At 53.7% G+C, this 27,125-nt stretch overlaps 1 protein-coding gene and 1 long non-coding RNA gene across 4 annotated transcripts in view; both read left to right on the top strand.

The window, feature by feature from the left end:
* The window catches only part of LOC105468708 (StAR related lipid transfer domain containing 10), a 39,875-nt gene extending 12,970 nt beyond the window's left edge, over nt 1-26,905 (top strand). For all 3 annotated transcript variants that reach the window (XM_011718966.3, XM_011718967.2, XM_011718968.3), the window contains exons 3-7: nt 22,253-22,400; nt 23,001-23,104; nt 23,753-23,870; nt 25,871-25,923; nt 26,490-26,905. In XM_011718966.3, coding sequence (XP_011717268.1) covers nt 22,253-22,400; nt 23,001-23,104; nt 23,753-23,870; nt 25,871-25,923; nt 26,490-26,735 — 669 coding nt within the window. In that variant the 3' untranslated portion in view covers nt 26,736-26,905. The remainder of the gene's footprint in view (nt 1-22,252; nt 22,401-23,000; nt 23,105-23,752; nt 23,871-25,870; nt 25,924-26,489) is intronic.
* On the top strand, nt 5-19,710 carry LOC139357533 (uncharacterized). Its single transcript, XR_011610917.1, has 2 exons — nt 5-5,485; nt 5,519-19,710. It is a non-coding gene; the product is annotated as an uncharacterized lncRNA (long non-coding RNA).
* Nucleotides 26,906-27,125: the final 220 nt, after the last annotated feature.

Raw genomic sequence — 27,125 nt, 5'->3', positions numbered from 1 at the left:
GTTGCCCACTATCACTTCAGCCTCCACTGCACCCTTACTGCCTCTCTTCCGGAGTCTCCTGGTCCTCTCTCTGGGCTAGACACCTGACTATGTTTCTGGGCCCAGAGAGAGTCTCCTGCCAGGGACCGGGAGGAGGCCAAGCCCCATCACACAGATGGGCCAACCGAGGCCTGGAGAGCAGGAGTGACTCAACCTGCCTCTCTCAGCTGGAACCCAGGCTTCTGGGTGCCCCTGCCTGCTCCAGGGAGCTGGGCTGCTGCCAGGCCCTTCTAGGAGAGTGGTCTCCCTCAGGGACCCCTCTGCTTGGGAAGCCTCCACCTGGTTCCTGACTTGAGTTATCCAGTTGGGAGACTGGGCCCTTCTCTCCCTGATTCCTGGTTCTCTCAGCCTGAACTGGGTCTCCTTCCCTGCTTTTTGCACCCTGGGGTGCCCAGGACCTGAGTCCTTCCTGCCTGATGCCCTGCTCTTGCTCTTTCCCTTCCCTCCCTCCGTGGCTGCTCCCTCAGTCTTCTGCAGGGACTCAGGATTGTGGCTGGCAGATCCTGAAGGCAGGGCTCTGATACCCCTGCCTTGCACAGAGCCAGGCTGCAGGTGGGCTGGGGGAGGAAGGGGCCTGGGGTCAAGGGAAGCCAACATAGGGAGCAGTTGCAGACACATCAGTCGCTCACAGCCATCTCCCCTGCTCCTCCCAACCCCACATTTCTCCTCTCTTTGCCTTGCAGGGCAGGCTTGGGGTTTGGGACCTTGAGAACCCACCTCCCCCAGAGGACCAGATGGGGGGGTGGTGGTGAAGACTCTGGTTTAAGGGCCTCAATAGCTGCCCCCAATACATCTGGTGTTGCTGTGGGTGCTGCATTTCCAGGGCTCTTAGGTCTCCCTGCAGTGGGCTTTGGCAGTAGGCTGTGCCCTTCGCCTCCCTCTTCCTTGCCTTCTCCCTTCTGCTATCCTCCTGGAAATGTGGAGGAGTCCACCCTCCCCTTCTGCCTAGTCTCAGACTTAGCTCAGGCATGTATCTTGGCCTCTTACCAAGGCCTGAGATGTCTGACCTTTCCCCTCTGACCCTAAGCCCTTCTGCCTCACTTTGTCTTAGTCATTTACATATACTTCTGTCCTTCCCCACAGGATTATCTGCTTCTCACTTTCTGCCTCCCCTTCTCTTCTCTGACTCTGTCTGCACCTTGACCATCTGACTGTCTTTCCCTCTGGGTTTCCATGTGTGTCTCCCACTTTGGGATTCGCTGCCCAGGGCCAGAGGACCTTGACCTGTGTCTGAGCCTGAGGAGCAGGGAAGGGGAAGGCAGTTGGCATGTGCCCGCTGGTTGTTCCCTGAGAGCAGGGACAGGTCCTATCCTCTTTTTTTTTTTTTTTTTTTTTTTTTGAGAAGCCTCACTCTGTCGCCCAGGCTGAAGTGCAGTAGCAAGATCTCAGCTCACTGCAACCTCCACCTCCCAGGTTCAAGTGATTCTTCTGCCTCAGCCTCCTGAGTAGCTGGGACTGCTAGTGCACACCACCACACTCAGCTAATTTTTGTATTTGTAGTAGAGATGGGGTTTCACCATATTGGCCAGGCTGGTCTTGAACTCCTGACCTCAAGTGATCCACCCACCTCAGCCTCTCAGGTCCTGTCCTCTTTGCGTCCCCAGCATCCAACACAGTTAGAGCAGGGATATTGGTGGAAGAGAGAGGGAAGGAAAGAACGAAGGGACAAATTGAATGAAAGGTGAGAAGGGAATTCACAAGAGCCTGACTGTGACCTGGGAAAGCCTTCAGGTGGGCAGTGCACACTGGGGGAGAAGTGTAGTTTCCCTACCAAGCTGGCACTCCAGAAAGTCAGGGGAGGAGGGGTCTGAACTGAGGCCAGTACTCCCACCCTCTGTGTCAATAGGGCAGAGCTACCTCCTCCATCTGGCTTGGTTAATGAACAAACCCTGCCCAGCCCAGGCCTGGAATTGGTGGGTCTGGGGCCCAGGCTGACTGCAACAGACCACTCGTGGCCAGAACAGGCTTGTCAGGTGGCCTTCCTTGTGGGTGGCGGAGACTTGGAAAAACTGGGGTGTTATAGGCTTCTGGACAGGCATACACCCTCCTGGGCAGCCAGGACGCTACCCTCCTTTTCTTTCAGACTGAACAGATGTTGGAGGTGCTAAAGGGCCCTTAGTAATCCCTATGTCATACCCTTCCTGCCCTGGATGCAGGTGAGGATATTGGGGCTCAGAGAGGGGCAGGGACCTGCCTAGAGTCACACAGCTGTCTCAGCAGAGCTGAGTCTGGAACCCAGATCTACAGCATCTTGGCTAGTGCTCCTTCCTTGCTTCTCCTTGCAGGCTGCCTCCCCAGCTTTGCTCCCCACAATGGAGAGAGGGTGGGGAGAGGAGGTGAGCAGAGCCCAGACCCAGGAAGGAGGCTGGGACCCTGGTTATGGGCACCCCAAGGTGCCAGCTCCCCGCTCCTCATCCTCTCAGCACAGCTAGTTGGAGCTCTGGGAGAGATGGACAGAGGCCTGTGATCTTCCCATCCCCAAGATTCCAGGACTCCCAGGTTCCATGCAGATAATCCCATTTCTGATAAATGAGAGCCCCTGCTCTGAGCCAAACATTTCTCCCCCTCATCTAATTTGCCCTGAGGCTAGTCTGGGGCAGTAGTAGTCTTGTCTGCATGTTACAAACAAAGAAACTGAGGCTGAGCGAGGTAATGTTATTTGCCTAAGGTCATGCCACAGCTGAGGCAAGAGTGGAACCATGCCAGCCTGGCTCCAGAGCCCCTGCCCCTCTCCGCATGGGCTTGCATCTTAGTCAACACCGTGGCCTTTAACCCCATCCATAACTCTTTGAAGGCCTGGAGGACGCCATGTTCTTATCATCTTATTCTTGTTTGATGGATGAGAAAGCCGAGGCCCACAAAGAGGAGTGGCTTGCCAAGGTCACCCAGCAGGTCTGGAGCCAGAATCCCTGGGGATGACTGGGTCACTCCAGGAGGCTGGGACTCAACTACAGGTGTTTGCTGAACTTCTGCCCCCCTTTCCCCCTCCCCTCTCCTGCCCCAGCCTGCTCTGGACCTGTCCCCAGAGCTGGGAAAGCAGCTGCCCCCTGGACATGCCCGGTGCTCCTGATCCCAGGGTGGGGGTGGGACTCCACCTAGCTATCTACCTGATTTGTTTCCTCCTCCTCATCTCCCTTCCCCTTCCCCGGGTCCAGAGGTCCCTGGCAGCCACTGTGGCTCAGGGCCCAGTAGTTGGAGCCAGGACAAAGGGAAAGGGGCTGTTGGAGGCCACCTCCACCCCTTCCCTCCCTCCTGGCCTCCAGCCTGACCGGGCCTCAGGGCTGCACTGTGCTCTGAATACTGGAGAGGAGGCAGATCCCACCTCCTGAGAGTTCAGACCCTGTCCCAGGGACAGATGCTGAACATGGATCCTGGGTACAAGGCAGGAGGCAGCTTGGAGGCTGAAGTCAGGTCTCTCAAAGCCCAGGTTAGCTTCCCCATGGCACCTGTATTGGTGTGAGAAACGGGAGACCAAGAGCTTCTGTCAGTCATTCAACCAGGGCCAGCTGGGGTCCAGTCCTGGCTGTTGCATGTGACCTTGGGCACATTCCTGCCCCTTTCTGGGCTGCTTGCCCATCTGTGCAATTGGTCTCTCTTGGCTCCAAGAGTCTCTGAACTCAGCACCCGGGCTGGGGCCCTGGGGGAGAGATTAGGAGCAGGCAGACAGCAGAGGACGTGGCCTGTGAGGCCCTGACCTGGGTACAGACATGCTGTGTTCTCCTGAGGCCTGCCGCGTGAGAGGCAGGGGAGACCTGCGTATCTCCTCAGTGGTCTTCAGACCCTGGTGAAGAGAGGACAGACAGTTCCAGGTGACCTTCCACCCACTGCACAGGCAGCCTGGGGGCAGGAATGAGGCCTGAGAGGAGCCTGGGCCCATGACAGGAGAGACCTGACCCTGGAGCAGGTGTGGGTGGGGGTGTGGCTGAGAGCCTGAGGCTCTGCTGGCCGCAGGAAGCTGGGCAGTGGGGACCTGTCTCCTCTGACTTCCTGTCCTGCTGCTCCTCCCCTTCCCCTTTGGGAAAAGCTCTGGTGGCCCCTCCCAGCCCTGTCTCACTGTCCACCTACCCCACACCACAGGCCACCTGGGTTCCAGACTCCAAAGCCAGTGCTCAGCTCGTGACCCCTCAGCACCTCACCCTCTCACCTGGTGAAATGCCAGATGGCTCAGGGGTCTCCAAGGCCCTTTCCACCCTTACCAGTCTCAGGGACTCAAAAGGGTCATGGGAAGGTGGGGTCAGGGCTGTGTGTGGGACAGGTCTCTTTAATCCCATCAAGCAGATGTGGAAACTGAGGCTCAAGGCAGGTTCACTTGTGCACAGCCAAACAGCCAGACATGGCTGAAGCTAGATCAGGACCTAGGTCCTTGACTCGCCAAGGCTGAGATCTCGCAACTCCCTTGGACCGGGTTATTAACGTGATTGGACTCATGGGTCTCCCTGTGCTGTGTCACTGTGGGAGGGCACCTTAGAGGGGACCCAGCTGGGCAAGAGTCCAGTGCTCACTGTGTGACTTTGGGGGTCATTTCACCTTTCTGGGTCAGTCTTCTTATTGGCAGTGGCAGGGGCACGAGTTCATCTAGTTTTAGGGCCTTGGACTGGGTCAGTTCAGGCTCTAGCTTGGCTCTGCCTGCTATGGGGCACAGTTTCCCCGTACAGGAAGTTGCTGGGCAGGTGGTCTGTAGAGGCTGTCCTAACCTTAGGGGAGGCTGCCCTGCTGGAGACAGAGTGAGGATGGTGGCTGAGGTCTTGCCAGTCTGTGCCATCAGAGAGGTCCCTAGAAGGGGATCCTGAATCCGGGGTTAGGCACTGAGCTGCCTGGTTCCAGCTCCGACTTGGCATGGGGGGAACTGGAAGAAGTAGTTCCAGAGCTGTCCTCAGGGAACAGGCTCCCAGAGAGCATGACCCCAGTTAGTTAGTGTCTAGACTTTGGGTTGGAGGTGCTCAGAGAAGGGAAAGATCAGAGGTGGCTGGAGGTGTGAGGGAAGTCTTCCTGGAGGAGGTGCCTGGGTTGGGTTGAGGATGCTGGGGAAAGAGCACCAGGATCCAGAGTCCTGGCTGTGTGCCCCTGGGCAAGTTGTCTATGCCTGGGATTCAGCTTCCTTATCTGCCCTGCCTGCCTTCAGAGACTTCATTCATTCACACATTCAGCAAGCATCCATCGTTAGCCTCTTTCTGCTTGGCTCTGTGCTGGAGGTGGGGGACAGAGAGGGCAATCAGATCCAAGCCCTGCCCTCAAGGAGCCCCCAGCTGGGTGCTGAGACACACACTTGTCACAGGAGCTCTGGAAATCTAGAGAGGGCATCTAAATTAGCCTTGGGAGTCAGGGAAGGAACTGCACAGAGGAATGTTCAGGTGATCCTTTTGGAATTGGGTGGGGAATGAAGATTACAAATTTGATCACATTGGAAGCATTCCATACAGAGCAGCAGCTGTGCAAAGGCCCAGAGGTGGATCATGGGGTGCTGTGCAAAGGCCCAGAGGCGGATCATTTGGAGAATGGGAGGTGGTTCAGTGTGGGCTCGGAACTCAGGGGGCTGGAGGTGATTAGAGAGCTAGACCGAGGCCCCATGCCTTGAGTCTTAGAGGCTCTGGGGTGCCAGGGGAGGGTCTTAGACAGGGAAGCCAGTAAGAGGGCGCTGCTGCTCTATTTGTCTGGGCAGAGGTGCGGAGGCCCACCTTAAAGCCAGGTTGTGGGGAATGGAGCAAAGGATGGAATCCAGAGAGCCTTAGGAGTGATCATGGACAGGATATGATGGTTACAGCATAACTCTTTGCGATGTGCGCACTGTGAAGTGTTGTGCAGGCTGGGATGCAGGACGGCACGGATGTACAGCCCCCTCAGTGCCTGCGCTAAGCAGGAACCCTTATGAGCCGGAGTGGAGTGGAGGGTGCCTCCAGGCTGTGTCCCTGCTGGGACTAGAGGAGCCCTCAGCCCCCAGGCTGGCTCTGTGCTCTCCACACCCAGCTCCCCAGGCTCCGGTTTTTAAACTTTAAAGAGCCCCAGCTCAGTTTCCAGCCGAGAGTCTTTAAAGTTTCAGGAGATGAGAGAAAGGGAGTCCTGGAGACAGATGGGTTTTCTTTCTTCCCCCGCATCTCCATGCCTGGCCGGGCCACCTGGAGCCAGGGCTGTGGGTGCCATGACCCCAGTGCTCTGTGGGGCTCCGGGGCCTCGGCGGGGCTGTTCCAGCTTGTTCCCGAGGAGCAGGAGACCTGGCCTGGGTGCCAGGTTGCCACTGAGGATAGATGGGAATAGAAACCTTATTTCAACCCTGACCCCTCATCTTTGCCCCTGACTGGGCAGATGGTGGTGCTCTGGCAACAGGTGGGGGAAAGCAACTCAGACCACATGTCAGGCTTGAGACAGCACCCTCCTGGTGCCTCCCTTCATCCCCTCTGGCATGCTTGGACTGGTCTTGATGCCCTGGGGTCCCTGGAGACTCAAAAGCATGGGCAGCAGAGGGTCCCATGCCAATCACAGTAGATTCTTGTCACCTATCTTTGATTAAAGAGAGCCTGGGGCAGGTGGCACAGGGCAGCTGGAGCTATTCTCTGGGGCTTTAGCATAACCATTGCCTTCCTGCCCCTCAGCCTGGGCTCCCCGAAGGCAGGTACTTGCCACCTCTGATGCTTCTCTCAAATCCTATGTCCTGGGGCCAGTGAGCAATATCTGCACATATATACTGCCTCCTGCTGCCCAATAGGATATAGGGGGTGACTGCCACCTCTGCTCTCCCCTCTGGTGCCTGAGCCATTTACTCATCCTTGGGGTTTGTGTTACCACCTCCATCTGCCCCTGGCTTCCTGAGATCCCCTCCATCATCTCCTGCCTGTGCCTGCCATCTTTGGACCCTGCCAGAATGGCTGGGGCCTGGTACTTTGCCAGGGAGGTGACGAGTCTTGAGGTAGAGGCCTGCCTGATAGCTAGAAGGATGGAGTTCCCTTGTGTGTCGCCACTTGCATACATGCATGCATTCATTCATTGCTTCAGTATGTTTATTGAGCACATACTACGTTCCAAGGATTGTGTCATATCTAGGAATTTAGGGGCAAACCACACAGATCAGACCCTGCTGTCATGGGTTTCACATCCTGAAGGGGTGACAAGCAAGATAGAAGCAAACAACTAAATAAGATACCAGATGATGGTTGTGCATAAGGATGAGATAATGTGATAGGGATTGAGGATTCTGTTGGAGCCTTCGTGTGTGGAGCTGAATTGTGGGTGACTGTGTGTGTGATGTGGCCCTTAGTCTGGCAGACACTGAGCTCCTCAGGGGCAGGTGCTGGGTTTCCCGTCTCCCACTTCCTACCCACCTGACAGCCCTGGGACAGGGACCTGACAGGGTCAGTCAATCTGTGTTGAAGGTATGTGCGCCTGTGCCTCTGAGTGTGAGACTCTATGTGTGTTTCTGTGTCTGGTGTTACTCTGTGTGTGTGAGTCACACCCCCTCACTGCAGAAGCAGAGTTGTCTGTGATCCAATTATGTCTCCTCAGCTGTCTCCTGGCAGCTCCTGCCCCTGGCTCAGCTCTGACTGTGCTGTGGTTTCCCCTTCTGAAGCTCCCTGTCCTGCATCCAGGGGCCCCAGGGCATCAAGACCAGTTCAAGCATGCCAGAGGGGATAGAGGGAGGCACCAAGAGGGGTGCAGCTGCCTCAAGCCTGTCTCTGGGACTCAAGGTCTTCCCTTTGGGGTGTGTTTTCTATCTATCTCTGTTCCCCTGTCCCTTAATGGTTACTGGCAGTGTCCTTAATGTCTCTCCTGGTCACTTCGTTCCTGTGTCTTAAGGTTACTCTGTCCTTAATGTCTCTACTGGTCATGTTGTTCCTGTCCCAGCTGTTTATTCACTCAACAAACCTCTTCTCATGCCTCCCACCCATCCTGCCAGCCACCTGGAGATACCAGATCTGGGTCCTGCTCTTAAGAGACTCGAGTCCTCATGGGGAGACACATGGAGACAGTGACAGCCTTTTGTGAGCAGTGTGGGGACAGAGACATATACTGGGGCTGAGTGAGGCCAGTGACTGGCAGCAGGGTGGGGGGATGGTACAGGGGCTTCTCCAGGAGGTGGTGTTTGGATGGGGCCTCGGGGACCCAGCAGGATAAGGCAACAAACTGAGAAAGTCTTGGTGAGTTGGTCAGGGAGATAGGCTCCCCCTGTGGCAGGGGTTCAGGGCTAACAGTGAGGAAGAGAAGAGCCAGAACCAGGGTGGGGAGGACATTTTGGAGTTTAGATTTTATCCTGATGGCAGAGAAAGAGAGAGAGAGAGAGAAACAGACAGACAGACAGACAACAGAAGCTTTCAGGCTGGGAAGGGCCATTATCAGCTCTGGATTTTAAAAAGCTCCCTGGCCACAGGGGACAGAGTGGCCTGGAAGTCAGGAGGCCAGAGAAGAGGATGTGGCTACAGGGGTCCAAGCAAGGATGGTGAGGCCTATCTGGGCTGGTGAAGAGGAGCTTCTGGGAAGGTCGTGGCCAAGTGGAATCCAAGGGGCAGAGTTGGCTAGAGGTTGAGAGTAAGAGCATAAGGGACAAGTCCAGAACCATACCCCCTATGACAGTGCTGGGCACAGGGAGAACCATGCCCACTATGGTGATGCCAGGCACAGGGAGAACCAGGCCACCTATGGCGGTGCTGGGCACAGGAAGAACCATGCCCCCTATGGCGGTGCTGGGCACAGGGAAAACCGTGCCCACTATGGCAGCACTGGGCACAGGGAGAGCCATGCCCACTATGGCTATGGCAGTGCTGGGCACAGGGAGAACTGTGCCTGCTATGGCAGCGCTGAGCATGGGGAGGGGGAGACGTCTATGGGCTGCCCAGGGTGTGGTGCTCCAGAGGCCGTTAGGGATGAAGCCTGGAACTTTACTGCAGAGCTCTGGGGGCATCAGTCCACTGGTGGTCCGGGAAGCCCTGGGAGGCTTTTTCCCTCTTTGTCTTTGCCTGTCTTGATGTCTGGAAGTCAGCCCTGGCCTCTGTGTTGTCCCACTGGCCTCCCCTACCCCTTCCCTTTTCTTCTAGGCCCTCCACTCTCTGCCTCCCTTTCTCAGCTCTCCCTTCTCTGCCTGGCTCCCCCTCGCCCCCTAGGATAGAAGTGGAGAGGTACAGGGCAGGAAGCCAGCCTCTGCGATGTCGTTGGAGCAGGACATTCATCACTGCTGCAGAGCTGGGCCTGCTGCTCTGGAGCCTGGAGGTGGAGGTGGGGGTGGAGGTCCAGGGAGGCTGCTGGGGACTAGGGAGGGAAGGGGGAAGGAGGCAGAGCAGGGATGAGTCACTCAGCCCTGGATGGAGAGTGGCAGAGAAGGCCTAGCTCAGTCTGCTCAGGGAGCTCTGTCTAGGTGAGACATGGTAACATTTCTACTCTCCACTACAGTCTCGGGGGCTCCACTTTTGGGGAGAAGATGAGTTGGAGGTAGCTGCTGCCAGATCCCCTTCACTTCACAGGAGAGGGCCATAGGGATTGTCTGGTCATTTTGCAGGTGGGAATACTGAGTTCAAAGATGGGGAAAGAAGACCCTGCATTGGGCCCACACCACTGTGCTCTGTGTCCTTCCAACCCCCACGCCAGCTCTAGGCAAGCCAGCCCCAACATCCCCCAACTCCACACACACCCTCAAAAGCCCCAGCTCCCAGCATGGACCTGTCAGGGATTGTCCTCCTCTGGCCAGGTGCTGGCCCACCTGATTCCTTGGGTCCTACACAGAACAGAGCCTCGTTCTCGGGGAATAGTCTCAGGGATGGACTTTTGATAGTGCTGGGTTCCAACCTGGTTCCTCCACTTCACTTTTCTGAGCCACTGTTTACCAATGGGCGTAATTGTCCCTCCTCCCAGGTAGTTCAGAGGATGGAATTCAGTGAGTTTATTATACCAACCTCCTAGCACAGAGCCCAGCACAGAGCCACACACCATCCACATTTGCTGAGAATGGATGAATGAATGAACAGGTCCCTAAAGGACAGTTCCATTTCCCACCTTTGTCCTTGTTCACCCGGGTTACCTTGTGGCACTGAGTTGATCTCTTTCCTTCCCCCAACCAGTCCAGGCCATTTATAGTTCTCAGGCCATCACCTCTTCCGGGAGCCCCTTCCCCCTCCCTTTCATCTGGGTGCCGTCTCTTCTCCTGGTCATCTTTTAGGGCCCAGCTTAGATACCCCTTCCTCTACCTGCATTTCTGGCTTCCCTTTGTCCCTTCCTTGAACCTAAAGAGTTGTCATTGTCAGTGCCTGCAAGCCCTGCCAGACGACGCAGTGTTCCCAGGTTAACTCAGCATCAGACGGGTAGTCTCAGGCCCCAACCAGCTGAGTCACAGCTTTCAGGTCTGGGGAGCAAGGACTTGGGGTTCTGGGCAATGCTTTTAATTAGGAAGAAAAAAAAGGAAGGCTGGGTGTGGTGGCTCACGCCTGTAATCCCAACACTTTGGGAGGTTGAAGCAGGTGGATCACTTGAGACCAGGAGTTCGAGACCATTCTGGCGAACATAGTGAAGCCCCATCTCTACTAAAAATACAAAAATTAGCTGGGCGCGCTGGCACACGCCTGTAATCCCAGCTACTCAGGAGGCTGAGGTACGAGAATCCTTGAGCCTGGGAGGCAGAGGTTGCAGTGAGCCGAGATAGTGCCACTGCACTCCAGCCTGGGTGACAAAGCCAAACTCTGTCTCAAAAAAAAAAATAATTTTCTTAAAAAGTGATTTTTATCTCTTGTATAAACGATAGTGTAGCACCAGTAATAAGAATCCAAAAAAGAAAAATAAATATAAATCACCCGGAGCCTCAGTTCCCTGAGTAGAACTTTTCCTTGGTTCCTTCCAGCTCTCATTCAAAGGTGTAGAGTTTGTTCATAGTTTAAACCATGGCACAGGTACTAGTTTGTATCCTGTTTTATTCATTTAATCTTGCTCTGTAGAAGTTTCTCATATTGGCCGGGTGCGGTGGCTCATGCCTGCAATCCCAGCACTTTGGGAGGCCGAGACGAGCGGATCACGAGGTCAGGAGATCGAGACCATCCTGGCTAACACGGTGAAACACTGTCTCTACTGAAAATACAAAAAATTAGCTGGGCGTGGTGGCGGGCACCTGTGGTCCCAGCTACTCTGGAGGCTGAGGCAGGAGAACGGCATGAACCCGGGAGGCGGAGCTTGCAGTGAGCCAAGATTGCGCCACCGCACTCCAGCCTGGGCGACGAGCGAGACTCCGTCTCAAAAAAAAAAAAAAAAAAAAGTTTCTCATATTGCTACAGAATTCTTAATTCAGGAACATTTCTGGCAACTGCTCCCCATAGGCCTGTCTGGGTTCTGAAGGTGCAGAGCTAGCTCAGTGGCCGCCCCTGCTCGGGGGAACCCTCCGCCCTCCGTGGTGTGCAGTCATCATTAGGGTGATGTGTCACTCTTACCCCAACTGGGGCTGTTGGTGGTGGTATTCAGGTTGTTCTCCAGTATAATTTGCTAATTGCAGATTCAATAATATACTCATGAATATTGTAACATAACATTTTTTCTTATTTTATATTTTTTTCCTGAGTATAAATTTGTAGTCCTGGGATTTTGGGAACTGAATTGAAAAATGCATTTTTGGTGGGGTGCAGTGGCTCACACCTGCAATCCCAGCACTTTGAGAGGCTGAGGTGGGAGGATCACTTAAGCCCAGAAATTTGAAACCAGCTCGGGCAACATGATGAAACCCCATCTCTACAAAAAATACAAAAATTAGGCCGGGCGCGGTGGCTCACGCCTGTAATCCCAGCACTTTGGGAGGCCGAGGCGGGCGGATCACAAGGTCAGGAGATCGAGACCACGGTGAAACCCCGTCTCTACTAAAAATACAAAAAATTAGCCGGGCACGGTGGCGGGCGCCTGTAGTCCCAGCTACTCAGGAGGCTGAGGCAGGAGAATGGCGTAAACCCAGGAGGCGGAGCTTGCAGTGAGCCGAGATCGCGCCACTGCACTCCAGCCTGGGCGACAGAGCGAGACTCCGTCTCAAAAAACAAAACAAAACAAAACAAAACAAAACAAAAAATACAAAAATTAGCCAGGCGTGGTGGTGCACACCTGTAGTCCCAGCTCCTGGGACAGTGAACTGTGATCACTGCAGTGAACCAAGAAAGAAAGAAAGATAAATTTCTTTTTAAATCATTTTTATGATTTAAAAAGTATTTGCCAAATTATTTTCTAGAATAATGGAACCAATTTTTGCTGCCACTGTGTAACAGTTTTACCATATCTTCATAAGCAGTGAGTACCTGATAAGCAGTGAGTATTTTATATATTTTTGGTAATTTACTGAGCATAAATTGGTACCTCAGTACAATTTTACTTTACTTTTCTTTGACTGTCAGGACTATTAAAGATCTTAAAGCAAGTCCCAGAATCTCCCCTGAACCTGTCTCTTGGTATTTCTGAAGGCTCATGCCTCCACCCCCCAGCCCTTTACCCCTTTTTAAGAGGATGATGGCAGAAGTAGTAATAGTAGTTGTCCTTGTGTTATAGAGATCTACAAGAGTTCAGGGATTTTCATGGCTGCACCTCCTTGGGAATTATACAGATGCACGGAGGGCCACGGACCAGGGCTCCGGCATTCTAAAAGTCAGAGAAGCCCACACAGGCTCAGCCTCTTTGTTGGCTTACCTGCCTATCCCTCCATTCAGGAACAGCTCCTTACTGAGCGCTTGCTATAGGCCAGGCCCCCTGCAAGGCATGGAGGATGCCAAGATGAGCAAGGGGCCACAGCATTACAGGCAAATGAATGCATGACAATGCGAGCTGAGAAGGGAGCTGCTGGGGGTCTAGGAGACAAGGAAGGGTGGCCTCCAGCCCATCCTGGAGAGTTTAGGGATAGGGCAGGCTGCCTGGACAGGGAGCAGCGGGCTGAAGTTTGAAGACATATTGAAGACATAATAGGAAGGGAGCCAGTGAGAGAAAGTCCTGGGAAAGCATTCTGGGCAGCGCTGGAGGAGGAGGTGCCTCAGCACCCCTCATGACAGCACTGAGCAGACCTCTCTCCTTCCCCTCTTCCCCTGAACCCTCAGGTCTGTGCCCTGGAACAGCTCTTGGGATTTTTTGGGGGCCAGGGGGAGTGTAAAGTGAAGGGTCTTGGGGGTCTCCATTTTGGGGACCCCAGAAACCCAGAGGCAAAGGGCAGGTGCTCCATTAGCTTGGCCTGATGCTTGCCTTGTGGGGACCTCAGGGAAGGGCACAGTGGAGGGCCCTGAAGCCAGCAGGTGGTGAGTGGGTCCTGGGAGGAGAAGCGGGAACAGAAAGGGCAGAGGGGCACTGGCGCTGGGGCTCGGACCTGCTGTGTGCTGTGGGCCAGGCTTTGCATCTCTCAGAGCCTCCTCTCCTGGTCCAGCATGGTGAGGGCAGGGCCTGGCTGTGGGCTGTGAGGGTGAAGGGGGCATCTGTGCGGGGCCCTGGCGTGAGAGAGCTGCCCACCCCCTCCCTGTGCACTCATGCTGTGGAGGAATTTTGGCATTTTTCTTATTTTAAACTTTGTTCCTTGTTGTCCCTGTATGTCCTGTCCTTTGGGGGTTAGTGGGAGGTGTTCCCCCAGGGCAGGGCCTGAGAAATCAGGGAAAGCTGCTGGGGCCTGGGGCTGGAGGAGGGGCAGCTACTGCCAAGGGCTTTAGGGACCAGTCTCATCTAATCCTTACAGGACCACTCTGAGGAAAGGATTATCCCTGCTTGACAGATGAGATGCTGGGGCTCAGAGTCCTTTGCCCAAGCCAAGTCCACACAGCTGGGACATGGCAGGGCAGAGGTCTGTCTGACACAGATGGACCAGCACTGCTGTATGAACTCTGGGCCTGCAGGCAACAGGGGCTTCAGGTTTGGAGCCCCAGCACTGGGTTCTGGAAAATCTAGAGCTTGGGTCAGGAACTTTGGAGGAAGAATCTGTGGGCTCTACCTCCCTGGTCAGCAAGGCCTCAGTCCAGAGCACTGCATTATAACCATCAACTAAGGCAGCCTCCAGTTGCCAGGGTGTTTTGTTTAGCTGGGCCAGTCCTGCCCCTTGGTGAAGGTAGCAGAAAGTCTTGACACTGTAGGGTCAGTCACACCTGGACTCTGGTTCTCTGCTTCACTACTGTTAGCTGTGTGGATTGTACCTCCCTGGGCCTCAGTTTCAGCATCTGTAAAATGGGGGCAATGCTTCCCTCTGGGGTGTTGGAAGGGTCAGAGGCAATATCTGCAAAGGATGCAGCTCTGTGCCCTTGACAGCTGGCAGAGGTGGTTTGAGCTAAATTTCAGCCCCTGTGGGGTCCATGGTCCAGGTGCTCCTGTCTCCTTTGCAGGGTGCTGAATGGTCAGTGATTTGGAGCAATGGTAATGGTTATTGAGGTTGGGACTATTGTTCAGGGCTGTGATTGATTTGATACTTTGTGCTCCACCCCATCAGGAACTCTTCCTCTCATTTGAATATGGTTCTGTTGGGAAAGGGTGATTTGCTTAACAGTTACTCCTGTCACAAAACTATCTGCTGAAATGCAGTGTATGGAGAAGTTAGCACAGCCTGTAGGATATTTCAGAGCCCAGCTGAAGCCAGGTTTCCCCAATGGTCACCTGAAGGGTTCTGAGTGAATAGATCATTTTCTGGGTTCCTAGGACTTTGGGATAATCTGTGTGCTCCACATATTCCATGGGCAAGGATATTGGCGTCCTGCTATGTAAGGTCTTGGAGGGAGGACTAGCCTTGGGTCTACCTGTCTGTGTGTCTGTTTGCTTGTAACTGCCTGGGCCTTTGGCTCTCAAGGCCAGGACACAGCTCCATGGAGGGGACCTGACTTCCTTTCCCATCTCAGGTCAACCATCTCCCTGGGTCTTGGGAGAGACTGCTGCCCCTCCCTGGAGTGGAGAGTCCACCTTCTCTAATGCTCAGCACTGGCAAGGCATCCCGGAGAACACAGGCAGGGGGTGGGAGAGAGGTGAGGGGTAGAGTGAGACAGCTTGGGCACTGGACCCTGGACTGTACTTGTTTGTTTAACCCTCCAGGCCTTTGCACCACTGGTCCCCCTGCTGAAATGCACTTCCCTGCCCCTCAGTGGCTCAGGGCCTTATCCTTTTGGGCTTAGGCGCACTCTACCATGCAGTTCATGTGCATTCCCCTCTCCTAGCCCTGCTCATGCTATCTTGAGATTTTGTGTCCCTGTCCCTTACCACTCTACTTGGCGGGACCTCTTTGGGGCAGGGCTCAGGTCCAGTTCTCCTCCGGTCTCCCACCACCCAGTTGCACACAGGTCTGGCACACAGCAGGCTTCAGAGAATGGTGAAAGGATGAATGGAAGGGCAGGGCAGGGTGAGGCGTGGGAGGCACCCAGGGTGCACAGTATCAGCAGACACCTGCAAGTGCAGCCTAGTCCTGGCCATGTGGAAGGGTGCGTGGCTACTCACGGAAACCCGCTGGAGTAATAATAGCTACTTTTTTTTTTTTTTTTTTTTTTTTTTAAAGACTAGTCAAATGCAGTAGTGAGAACGGGGAAAACAGTAGAACAAGGAGTTCGATCTGTAACTTGCTGTGAATAATCAATTGAGATCACTCACTACATTTGGACCAGCCAATAGCTACTTTTCTTTTCTTTCTTTTTTTTTTTGAGACAGTCTCACTCTGTCACCCAGGCTGGAGTGCAGTGATGCAATCTCAGCTTACTGAAGCCTCCTCCTTCTGGGTTTAAGTGATTCTCATGTCTCAGCCTTCCGAGTAGCTGGGATTACAGGTGTGTGCCACCACGCCTGGCTAATGTTTTGTTTTTTTTTTTTTGTATTTTTAGTAGAGAGGTTTTCACCATGTTGGTCAGGCTGGTCTCGAACTCCCGACCTCAAATGATCTGCCCGCCTCGGCCTCCCAAAGTGCTGGGATTACAGGTGTGAACCACTGTGCCCGGCCTATTTTTGAGTATTTACTGTGCGCTAGGCATATTACATGTGTTATCTCATTTAATCACAACATCCCCACAAGATAGCTGCTATTATTATTTCCATTTTTCACATGAGGAAATGAAGACTCTTAAGCGTTAACTCTCGTGCCCAGGAGTTAGAGCTGGGATTGAGCCTGGGATTGCCAGCCTCAAAGCCTGTGTGGGTCTTTCCTGCTCCTTGCTTGTCCAGTCCCTTCTGACCATGGCTTCATGGGAATTGGGGAGCTGTGGAGTGTAGTGCTGGCCCCAGGGGTTCTGGGCAATCCTGGTTTTTCACCTTGAGAACTTGAGGGGGTTTGGAGAGTGGAGTGCCGGGGACATAGCCTGTAGTTTCTCTGGCGTCACTTGCTCCCCCAGCCTCAGTTTTCTTTTCTTTTCTTTTCTTTTTTTTGTTTTTGAGACAGAGTTCCGCTGTTGTTGCCCAGGCTGGAGTGCAGTGGCGCAATTTCGGCTCACCGCCTCCTGGGTTCAAGCGATTCTCCTGCCTCAGCCTCCTGAGTAGCTGGGATTACAAGCATGTGCTACTACCCCAGCTATTTTTGTATTTTTAGTAGAGACAGGGTTTCTTCATGTTGGTCAGGCTGGTCTTGAACTCCCGACCTCAGGTGATCTGCCTGCCTCGGCCTCCCAAAGTATTGGGATTACAGGCGTGAGCCACTGCGCCCGGCTGGTCTCAGTTTTCTCAACTGTAATACCGCTGAATGTCGGGGTCCCTGCTGTCACCAGGTTTTAAACGCACTCAAGCCCAGCATGGCTCCTTGGTGGAGCAACCTCCCTTGGGTTCCTGTTTCCGGGGGGAGTTTATCAGCGGCGGGGGCGAGCCAAGATGGCCTACCAGGCAACACCTGACGGGCAACACCTGGTGTGGACACTCACTCACCCAGGGCCTAATAGCTGTGGGCCCGCCCACCTGGTGCTCTCCAGAGACTCAGCCCTACCCCACCACCTGTCCCTTCCCAAGCCTCTTAGAATTACACCTTTGGGACGTGGCCACCACCACCAGCAGGAACAATGATGGATGTAATTTCTTCTGCTTAGCGCAGCAGTGCTGCCTGCTGGGGGCTGTGGAAAAGGCACGAGCCAGGCCGGGGAAGGGGGGACGCCTGTGGACACTTGCCTGACCCTCACGACCCGGCCTGCCTCAGTTTCTTCACCTGTGCTGCCACAGCAAAGGTTCTTACCCTCTGGGCAGCAGCCTTCCTCCACAAGAGTCTGCCACTAGCCTGGGAAACCTTTGAAGTTTCTCTTTATAAGATAAAGTGCTACTCAGAGTTTACACTGAGCAACTAGTCTGTTTCGTCACTCTGCATGCTCCGCCCACTGTCCTCTGTCCCAGAGGTGGGTCTTTGGCCTATGGAGCCACAACAGCCCTGCTCTGGAAGGAAGATGGGGCAGCATGGGTCCCTTCACAGTGTGCATTCAGCTGCTTTGCAGCTGGGCCTTGGGGGCACTGAGCCTGGCTGGGGAAGAGGCAGTCCCAGGTTGGATTCTAACCCAGGAAGCAGAGTTTTGTTGTCACTGCCCCTCCATACACTCATGGTCCAGGATACCATGTTTGAAGATTTGCAAAGCCAACTAGCATCCAGATTTGGATTTAGAGAAATTCTGGTTTCCTCAGAAGCCACGCTTGAGTGCTCTTTGATGGTTAAGAGGACAGGAAGATCCGATTTTGAGTCCCTGCTGGGCTGCTTTCAGGCTCTATGATCTGGGCAAGTTGCTGAATCTCCGAAGCTTCAGTTTTCTATGGTGCAGTGCAGGAATGATAACAGCAACCATCAGCTAGGTTTGGGGTGAAGAATGAGCACGTGTTGAATGTCTGGGGCAGTGCCTGGAGCTCCCTGTGGCCGCTGAGGAGGCTGTTTGGATGCTAGTGATGATGCCGGATCTGGCCTCTGTCTTCTTCAACCCCTTTTCTCACCATCGTGTTCCTCCTATCACTCTGTTCCTTCATTCATTCACTCAGTTACTCACATCTCATTAGTGTCCTCAGGCTAATGTAGTTCTCTCTGTGACTCTCATGATCCTGACACTTACAGGCCAATTATTTTGTAAAATGAGACAAGCCCTCATTCTGGGTTTGTCTGAGGTTCCTTTGTGATTCTATTTATGTTATGTCTCTGTGGCAGAGGTAGCACAGAAGTGATATCTGTATTCCCCTTACTGCGTCCTACCAGGCAACACCTGATGGCAACTTGTCCTGTGATTCATGATATTCCCTTTGATCACTTGATTAAGGTGCTATCTGCCAGGCTTCTCTACTATGAAGTGACTCATTTTCCCTTTGTAATTAATAAGTATTTTGATGGGAAGTTACTTTGAAACTATGTAAATCCCCCATTCCTCATCAAACATTCCATTTATTTGTTTATTCATACCTGTATAGACTTTGATTTCCTATTTTAGTCAATGGAATATCATCGGTTATGGTCATTATTGAGTTTAATACACAGCTTATCTCAGGTTGAGCCCGTGGTAGGGTGACCAACTGTCCTAGCTTGCCTGGGACTGAGGGATTTCCCAGGATGTGAGACTTTGCAGTGGTAAAACTGGGGAAGTCCTGGGTAAACCTTGAAGAGTTAGCCACTCTGCCAGGGGCAGAGCCCTTCAAGCTGGTTCCAGTGTCCAAAATCTCTATCAGTAAGTATGTGCTTACTTCCTGGCACAAGAAGATGTTCCATGCTCATCTTTTACTTTCTCTGACCGAGCCCTGGAATCACCTGTTTTTCCAAGAAGACCTAGACCCAGGTACCTTTTGAGTCATAGGCTATACCACACCGTGGAGACTGAGCCAGATGGAACTCATTCACTGCCCACAGGCCACACTCTCACCTCCCTCTGCACCTTGGCTGGCTGTTCTGTCTGCCAGGGGCACTTGGCAAACGTCTACCTCCTGCACTGAGATTCTCCATGAAGCCTAATCCTCCTACCCAGCCTGTGGAGATGATCTCCTTCTTATGCCCCCACTGAGCACTTTAGGGCACCTCCCCATTTCCAAGGTGGGCTCCTCCTTTCACTGCAGACCTCTCAAAGACAGGCCTCCGACTCATCTCTGACTCTTCCAGGCTCAGCACAGGGCTGGAGCTGGGGGCTGCTGATTAAATGGTTGGATCTAGTCCTGCCCCATTATACAGCAGAAAGGTAAATGGGGTAGAGAGGGAAGGTGAATTGTTTAGGGTCACACAAACAGTATTGCAGTCTCGAGTCTGTCCTTGAACCTTGGTTTCCTAATTCTATAATGGGGCCAATATCCCAGAGCGCTGCTGTAAGAATAAAATAATATGTATAAAACACTTAGTATAGTACCTGGCACATGGTGGGTGTACCTGTCAGTATTGCTGGGGGACCTTTTGAAATTGTTTTCATTATTTCAGAAGCAGTACTATACATGTTAGATAATAAGAAATACAGACAAGTGGCCAGGCACGGTGACTCATGCCTGTAATCCGAGCACTTTGGGAGGCCGAGGCAGGTGGATCACCTGAGGTCAGGAGTTTGAGACCAGCCTGGCCAACATGGTGAAACCCTGTCTGTACTAAAAATACAAAAATTAGCTGGGCGTGATGGCAGGTGCCTATAATCCTAGCTGCTCAGGAGGCTGAGGCAGAAGAATCACTTGAACCCGGGAGGCGGAGGTTGCGGTGAACCAAGATCGCCCCATTGCACTCCAGCCTGGGCAACAAAAGCGAAACTCCATCTTAAAAAAGAAAAAAAAAAAAAGAAAAGAAAAGAAAAAGAAAAAGAAATACAGATAAGCAAAATGAAACCATCACATTCCTATCATTTAGAGATCTCCACTGTTAACACCTTAGCAATTGTGCCTCCTGAGCTTCCTCTATGCATATATTTTTTTCCCCCAGTTGGGTTATGCTGCCTTTTTTTTTTTTTTTTTTTTTTTTTGAGAGGCAGTCTTGCTCTGTCACCCAGGCTGGAGTGCAACAGCATGATCTCGGCTCATTGACACCTCCACCTCCCTGGTTCAGGCGATTCTCCTGCCTCAGCCTCCTGAGTAGCTGGGATTAGAGTTGTGTGCCACCACGCCCGGCTAATTTTTGTATTTTTAGTAGAGATGGGGTTTCACCATGTTGGCCAGGCTGGTCTCAAACTCCTGACCCCAAATGATCTGCCTGTCTCAGCCTCCCAAAGTGCTGGGATTACAGTTATGAGCCACTGTGCTCATAACTGTAATCTGACCTATTTTGTAACCTTTTTTTAGGCAGCAGTTTCTACCATTTTGTTTCAGTGCACCTGATACTCTGATCACGTTCACATTTCTCCAGTTGTCCCAAAAATCCCCTTTATAGATGCTGCGTCTAAATCAGTTTGCAATCCAGAGACACACTTTACATGTGGTTGTTATCTCCTGCAAGTCAGTCCCACCAAGCCCCTTCGTTGACGTTGACTGGTAGAAGAGCTTGGGCCAGTAGCCCCACAGAATGATTCACTATCTGGCTCTGTCTGGCTGCATTCTCATGTGGTGTCACTTAGCTCGTTCCTCTGTCCTCTGTATTTTCTGTAAACTGAAGTTATATCCAAGGCTTGATGGGTTTCTTGGTGCCTAGCCAGCCGGCATTGGTGTGTCCTTCCTGTGGCATCCTACCACCATTAGTGGGGCTAAGGCCTATTCTGGGATGAGGGGGAAGACAACGTGACCTCTCCCTCATATGTTTGCTTGTCTCCTCTTGTGAGTGGAAGGTATTATGTGAGGGTTCTCTTGGCACTGTCTAAATGCCATTTCTGGGAGATCTTTTTAAACTAAACAAGAAAACTTGTCCATTTGCTGAGAGGAACTTGATCTTGGGGATAGGGCACTTGAGGAAAAAAAAAAAATCACAGAACAAGGACATTGAGTTTCATCTCACTGAGTGCAAACCTAGGGAAACCTGTTCTGTTTTTACTTGCTTTCCAGATATGTGATCTGGGTTAAATCCTAGCTCTGTTACTTACCAGCTGAGTGACATTGGGCGAGTTACTTAACCTCTTTGAACCTCAAGTTCCTCCTTGAATTTCTTATCTGGCAGAGTTGTTGTGGGGAGGTTAAATAAAACAAGGTGCCCTTGGCCATCTTCTACCCGGATGGAAAGCTCTTTGAGGGCAAGGCTAATACATAGTAAGAAATCCAGGCTGGGCGCAGTGGCTCATGCCTGTAATCCCAGCACTTTGGGAGGCCGAGGCGGGCGGATCACAAGGTCAGGAGTTAGAGACCAGCCTGGCCAACATGGTGAAACCCCGTCTCTACTAAAAATACAAAAAATTAGCCAGGAGTGGTGGCGGGTGCCTGTAATCCCAGCTACTCGGGAGCCCGAGGCAGGAGAATCCTTTGAAACCGGAAGGCAGAGGTTGCAGTGAGCTGAGATCATGCCACTGTACTCCAGCCTAAGCAACAAGAGCAAAACTCCATCTCAATGAAAGAAAGAAAGAGAGAGGGCAGGGCAGGGCAGGGCAGGGGAGGGCAGGGCAGGGGAGGGGAGGGGAGGGGAGGGGAAGGGAGAGAAATCCAGGCCGGGCGTGGTGGCTGACACCTGTAACCCCAGAACTTTGGGAGGCCAAGGCGGGTGGATCACAAGGTCGAGAGATTGAGACCATTCTGGCCGACATGGTGAAACCCCGTCTCTACTAAAAATACAAAAATTAGCTGGGCACATGCCTGTAATCCCAGCTACTCCGGAGGCTGAGGTAGGAGAATCACTTGAACCCAGGAGGCAGAGGTTGCAGTGAGCCGAGATCACGCCATTGCACTCAAGCCTGGGTGACAGGAACGAAACTCCATCTCAAAAAAAATAAAAATAAAAAAAGAAATCCAAAGATGTTTGTTGAAGGAAAACAAACCAACCCACAAATAGGAGGACAGGTGGTATGGCCGGGTGATAAGTACCAAGGAGGAAACAAATCATCCATTGGGCATTTGATTTTCATGTATGCTTTTTCATTTAACATGTAGCCATTCCAGGCTCCATGCTGAAGCAACCATGAGCCTCTGCCCATGAGGAGCTCACAGGGGTCTGGGAGGGCACAGACATAGAGATTCATTGTGTGGGAGCCCAGAAGGTCTGGCTGCGAAGGCTTCCTGGAGGAGGAGACTGGACTGAGTTAGGGGAGATGGTCTCTGGATACAGAGGCTGTCTCCTGGCACAGGTGGCTTTTTGGTGAGCTGGACAGGGCTTGTGGCAAGAAGGAAGTCCATGCTGGCTTCAGAGGCCCCTGTTCTTCGCTGTCCTCTTTCTCTTCTTCCCCCTCTGCCTGTCTGCCTTCTGGTCCCCTAGCCAAGGCTCTGAGCCCTGTATGATCCTGACAACCCATATATCTGTCTGCAGTGCCGGATGGAGTGCCGTGACGTGCCAGCCGAGACACTCTACGACGTCCTACACGACATTGAGTACCGCAAGAAATGGGACAGCAACGTCATTGAGACTTTTGACATCGCCCGCTTGACAGTCAACGCTGACGTGGGCTATTACTCCTGTGAGCAGGCATAGCACGCTGATCCCAGTCCCCCTGGCCTCCATCCAGGCCTCCCACCAAGCCTCCTCCTCCCTCCTCCCTCCTGTGGTCACTCACATGACCAAGCTGCTCGGAGACTTGAGTGCTGAGAGAGAGAACTGACCTCCCTGTCCACTCCTAGACCCTTAGGCACACACCCATACACTTACAAATACATATGCACTCACATGTTCATGTATATACACGCACACATATGCATACACTCAATCAGGTACACAAGCCCCACCCACATGCCACATAGTCCCGGGCACACATTTTCATGCACACTCATACTGTTTTTCTCTCATACACTCACGTTCACATAAACAAACCAGCCAGGCCAACAAGGTAAGGGCTATGTGAGGTTGTGAGGAGCAGGGCTGGCTGGAGACACTAGGGACAGGTCTTGCCCTGTCTTTTTTCTGGCTCCAGCTGTGGGACTGTGGTCTGGGAGGGAGGTGCATCTTTGCACTGGAGAGCTCGCAGTTAATTAGGCATCCCTGCATCTCTGGCCTCTGCCACACCCTCCCTTGTAGGCAGGTGGGCCAGTGGTCTGGCTGAACTGTCCCTTGCCCTCCACAGGGAGGTGTCCTAAGCCCCTGAAGAACCGTGATGTCATCACCCTCCGCTCCTGGCTCCCCATGGGCGCTGATTACATCATTATGAACTACTCAGTCAAACATCCCGTGAGTCAACCTGCCTTCCCTGCGGCGGAGCAGGGGAGAGGGTCAGGCAGCGCAAGGCTGAGGCTGCCACCGTGACTTCCATGTGACTTCGGGCAGGCGTGGGCCCACTGGCCCTTAGTTTCCTTCCTGTACAGTGAGGATAATGGCTCCTGTCTCCCTGCTGCGTCTCTTGAGCAGATCAGGAGAGGACAGTGTGGCCACCTCTGTGGCGAGTGGGTGGGATGGGCTGACTTCGATTGGTTGGGCTCTGGGACAGGGAAATGAGGAACAAGAGGTGAGAGGCAGGGTCCTCTGGTCCTCCCTGAGGCTGAGCCACTTTGATCTCCCTGGGCAAGGACAGGCAGGTATAGCTGGCCTGGGCAAGGGTGAGTGTGTGTGTCTGTGAGTGCCCATATGTGCTCATGAGCCCTGACCCCAGACTGGGGGCTTTTCTGAGGGGAACACGGAAAGCTTCAGGAGGGGCTAGGATGACCTAATCTGATTCTTCCCTTTCTCTGTACCCAGAATCAGGCCTGATCTGGAACAGATGTCATGGCATGTGAATTAACTGTGTCTGTGTGTGTGCATGCGTGCGTGTTTGTGTATACTCACAAAAACATCTTCTTTGCCCCTACCCCGAGTCTCACCTCCCTGTGCCTTTGTCCCCAGAAATACCCACCTCGGAAAGACTTGGTCCGAGCTGTGTCCATCCAGACGGGCTACCTCATCCAGAGCACGGGGCCCAAGAGCTGCGTCATCACTTACCTGGCCCAGGTGGACCCCAAAGGTGAGGGCTTGGCCCTGGCAGCTTATCATGGGATCCTTCCCTATACTACAGGGGTGGGGCCTGATCTACTAGGGATCCAGAAGGGCATCTGTTAGGAGCTGTTTTGCATTTTGGGGCATCTCCATCCAAAGCCTTCATTGAACCAAGGCTTGGGACTTTACAGTGGTTTGAAAAGAGTGGGCCAGGGAGGTGCCACTGCCCCACTGATGAAGCTGGGAGCGCTCTTCCTGGGCTTTGCCATCCCCATGCTTTTCCTTGTTCCCTGCTCACTGGCTGTTCCCTCTGCCTGTCCTGGGGGCCTGGGTTTTCCAGGCCTCAGTCAGAATTCTCTCCCTGGGGATGGCTGAGCTACTCCTGTGGCTTCTGTCACAAGGTGGCCACGTCTCTCTCAGCTGAGATTCAGATCCCTGTGGCCATCGGCCACCTGGACATCTCCCTTTGGATGTCTTCCAGGCACCTGAGCCTTGTTGTGTCCAGTGGGGGACTTGCCATCTTTCCTCCTAACCCGCCCCTTGCCCTAAGTCTCCACTTTTCAGTCATCTATGCCCAGAACCTGCTGTCATTTGGGGTCACTCCCTCTTCCTCAGCCAAATCCAGCCACTGATTTTTTTTTTTTTTTTTTTGAGGTGGAGTTTTGCTCTTGTTTCCCAGGCTGGAGTGCAATGGTGCAATCTCAGCTTACTGCATCCTCTGCCTCCTGGGTTCAAATGATTCTCCTGCCCCAGGCTCCCGAGCTGGGATTACAGGCACCTGTCACCACCCCCAGCTAATTTTTTGTATTTTTAGTAGAGATGGGATTTCACAATGTTGGCCAGCCTGGTCTCGAACACCTGACCTTGTGATCCACCCACCTCGGCCTCCCAAAGTGCTGGGATTACAGGCGTGAGCCACCATGCCCAGCCCCAGTCACTGATTCTTACTGATTCTGCCTTCTCAGCAGCTCCTGAGTCTGGCATTTCTCTCCATACCAACTACCTTGTCTGTGTGTAACAGCGGCCAGAGGAATTTCTCTAAAACACTTATCTCCACATGACTGTCATCTGCTTGAATTTACTCTGTGGCTCTCCATTGCCCTCCAAGAAAAGCCTAAGCCCCATCCCAGGTCTCCTGGTGTCTCTCACACCTCACCCATCCCCACTCCTGTGCCCAGGCAGCCCTTCCCCACAGCCTCCCCTCCTCACCCCTCTAGGGGTGCTGCAGGTGTCACCTCCTGATCCCTGATACTCAGGGGAGTCACTGGCTTGCTGTTCTGTGGTCCATTCCCCTCGAGTAGAACATTCGGCTCCTGTTGGGCCCCCAGTGAGTTCCTCTCTGGGTCCCCAGGGCTGACCCAGGGTGGGTGTCACAGTGAACATGGAGTGAGTGAGTGAGTGAATGACTAGAGGATGGGGAAGCCTTGAACATCCTTGCCTGGAAATGCTCCAAGCCTGGGAGCACACAGTGGTCCAGGCCTAGCACTCCCCCGGCACCTCATTGTGTTGGGTGTCAGAGGTAGAGTGGACACTTGGGAATGAAACAGGGTGGAGAGCTGGGCAGTGGATTCCGGGTCAGGCCAGGCTGGGGTGCTCAGTCAGAGGCCTGTGTGGTCAGGGGAGGGCTTGGAAGGACAGGCAGAGGAGAGGCTGAGCATCAGGGGCATTCCTGGGAGGGAGGTTAGGTTGAGAAGGGATGTCAGTGTGATTGAGGGAGGCAGCAGGTGCAGCGGGGTGGGTCAGAGTTTCCACCCATGTGTAGCCTGTGCTCACCTAGGACCCTGTGGTTTTCTTCCACGTAGTCTTTGAGGCTGGGCAGAGGGAAGTGGGGGACAGAACTAAGCCTGAGGACCTCAGTCTGAGGTGGAAGGGAGTGAGGGTAAAGTCTTGTAGGACTTGCCTCACACACCCGCTCCTCATGGGGAAGACAGTGGCCTCCCTGGAAGCTCTGGGCAGAGGGTGGGGCTTTTGTGGGGGGGAGGGGCTGGGTCCCTGAGGCTGCTTCTCCTCCCTTCCCTGCCCTCACAGGCTCCTTACCCAAGTGGGTGGTGAATAAATCTTCTCAGTTCCTGGCTCCCAAGGTGAGTGGCCTTGGGATTTTTGGGGGGTGTTGGAGGCTGGAGAGAGGACTATGGGATGAGGTGGGTGGAGTCAAGCATGAAGCCTGAGGGCCAGGCATGGTAGCCCATGCCTGTAATCCCAGGACTTTAGGAGGCCTTGGTGGGTGGATCACCTGAGGTTGGGAGTTCGAGACCAGCCTGGCTAACATGGCGAAACCCTGTCTCTACTAAAAATAAAAAATCAGCTGGGTGTGATGGTGGGCGCCTGTAATCCCAGCTACTTGGGAGGCTGAGGCAGGAGAATCTCTTGAACCCTGAAGGTAGAGGTTGCAGTGAGCCAAGATCGGGCCACTGCACTCCAGCCTGGGCCACACAGTGAGACTCCATCTCAAAAAAAAAGAAAAAAGAAAGAATGGAGGATGGAGCCTAGGGCTCAGAGAGGATAAGTAGGGCTGAGGGACGAGTTTTGAAAGGGAGCTAGTCAGAATGCTGGGGGCTGAGCCGCTGGAGGGCGCTGGAGGGAGCGTGGAGAAGACCTGGACCCGCGCCCCAGCCACCCCCTGACCCGCGGGGCGGCGGGCCCACAGGCCATGAAGAAGATGTACAAGGCGTGCCTCAAGTACCCCGAGTGGAAGCAGAAGCACCTGCCTCACTTCAAGCCGTGGCTGCACCCGGAGCAGAGCCCGTTGCCGAGCCTGGCACTGTCGGAGCTGTCGGTGCAGCATGCGGACTCACTGGAGAACATCGACGAGAGCGCGGTGGCCGAGAGCCGAGAGGAGCGGATGGGCGGCGCGGGCGGCGAGGGCAGCGACGACGACACCTCGCTCACCTGAGCGCCATACCGCTTCAGGGACGGAGACAGGACCGGGCGAGCCCTGGGGCGGCGGCTACTCCTGCACTTTCTCCCCTCCCCCACCTGGCGCCTCCTGGTGGCACCGGGCCGGGCCCAGGCGGGCGCTGCAGCCTGGCTGGACACAGCCCCAATAAACGATCCCCAGCCTCAGCCGGCTCATCACTGTGCCTGCTTCCCACCTGCCTCATGGCAGCTGCCGTGGTCCCCTGCGTCTGCCCTTAATTTTGTTAAGCTTACTGATCAAACGGCCTTTGATCCTTCCAGCATCTCCTCATTTCCCGTTGTGTAGTGGGGAGGAGAGGGGGTTTATCACTGCCCCCCTCTTGTCCGTACTCTGTTCCATTCTCTGCCCATGTCTATCCAGCTGTCC

The sequence above is a fragment of the Macaca nemestrina genome, chromosome 12, assembly GCF_043159975.1.
Source record: "Macaca nemestrina isolate mMacNem1 chromosome 12, mMacNem.hap1, whole genome shotgun sequence".
Taxonomy (NCBI): domain Eukaryota; kingdom Metazoa; phylum Chordata; class Mammalia; order Primates; family Cercopithecidae; genus Macaca; species Macaca nemestrina.
This window is presented reverse-complemented; position numbering and strand designations above follow the sequence as displayed.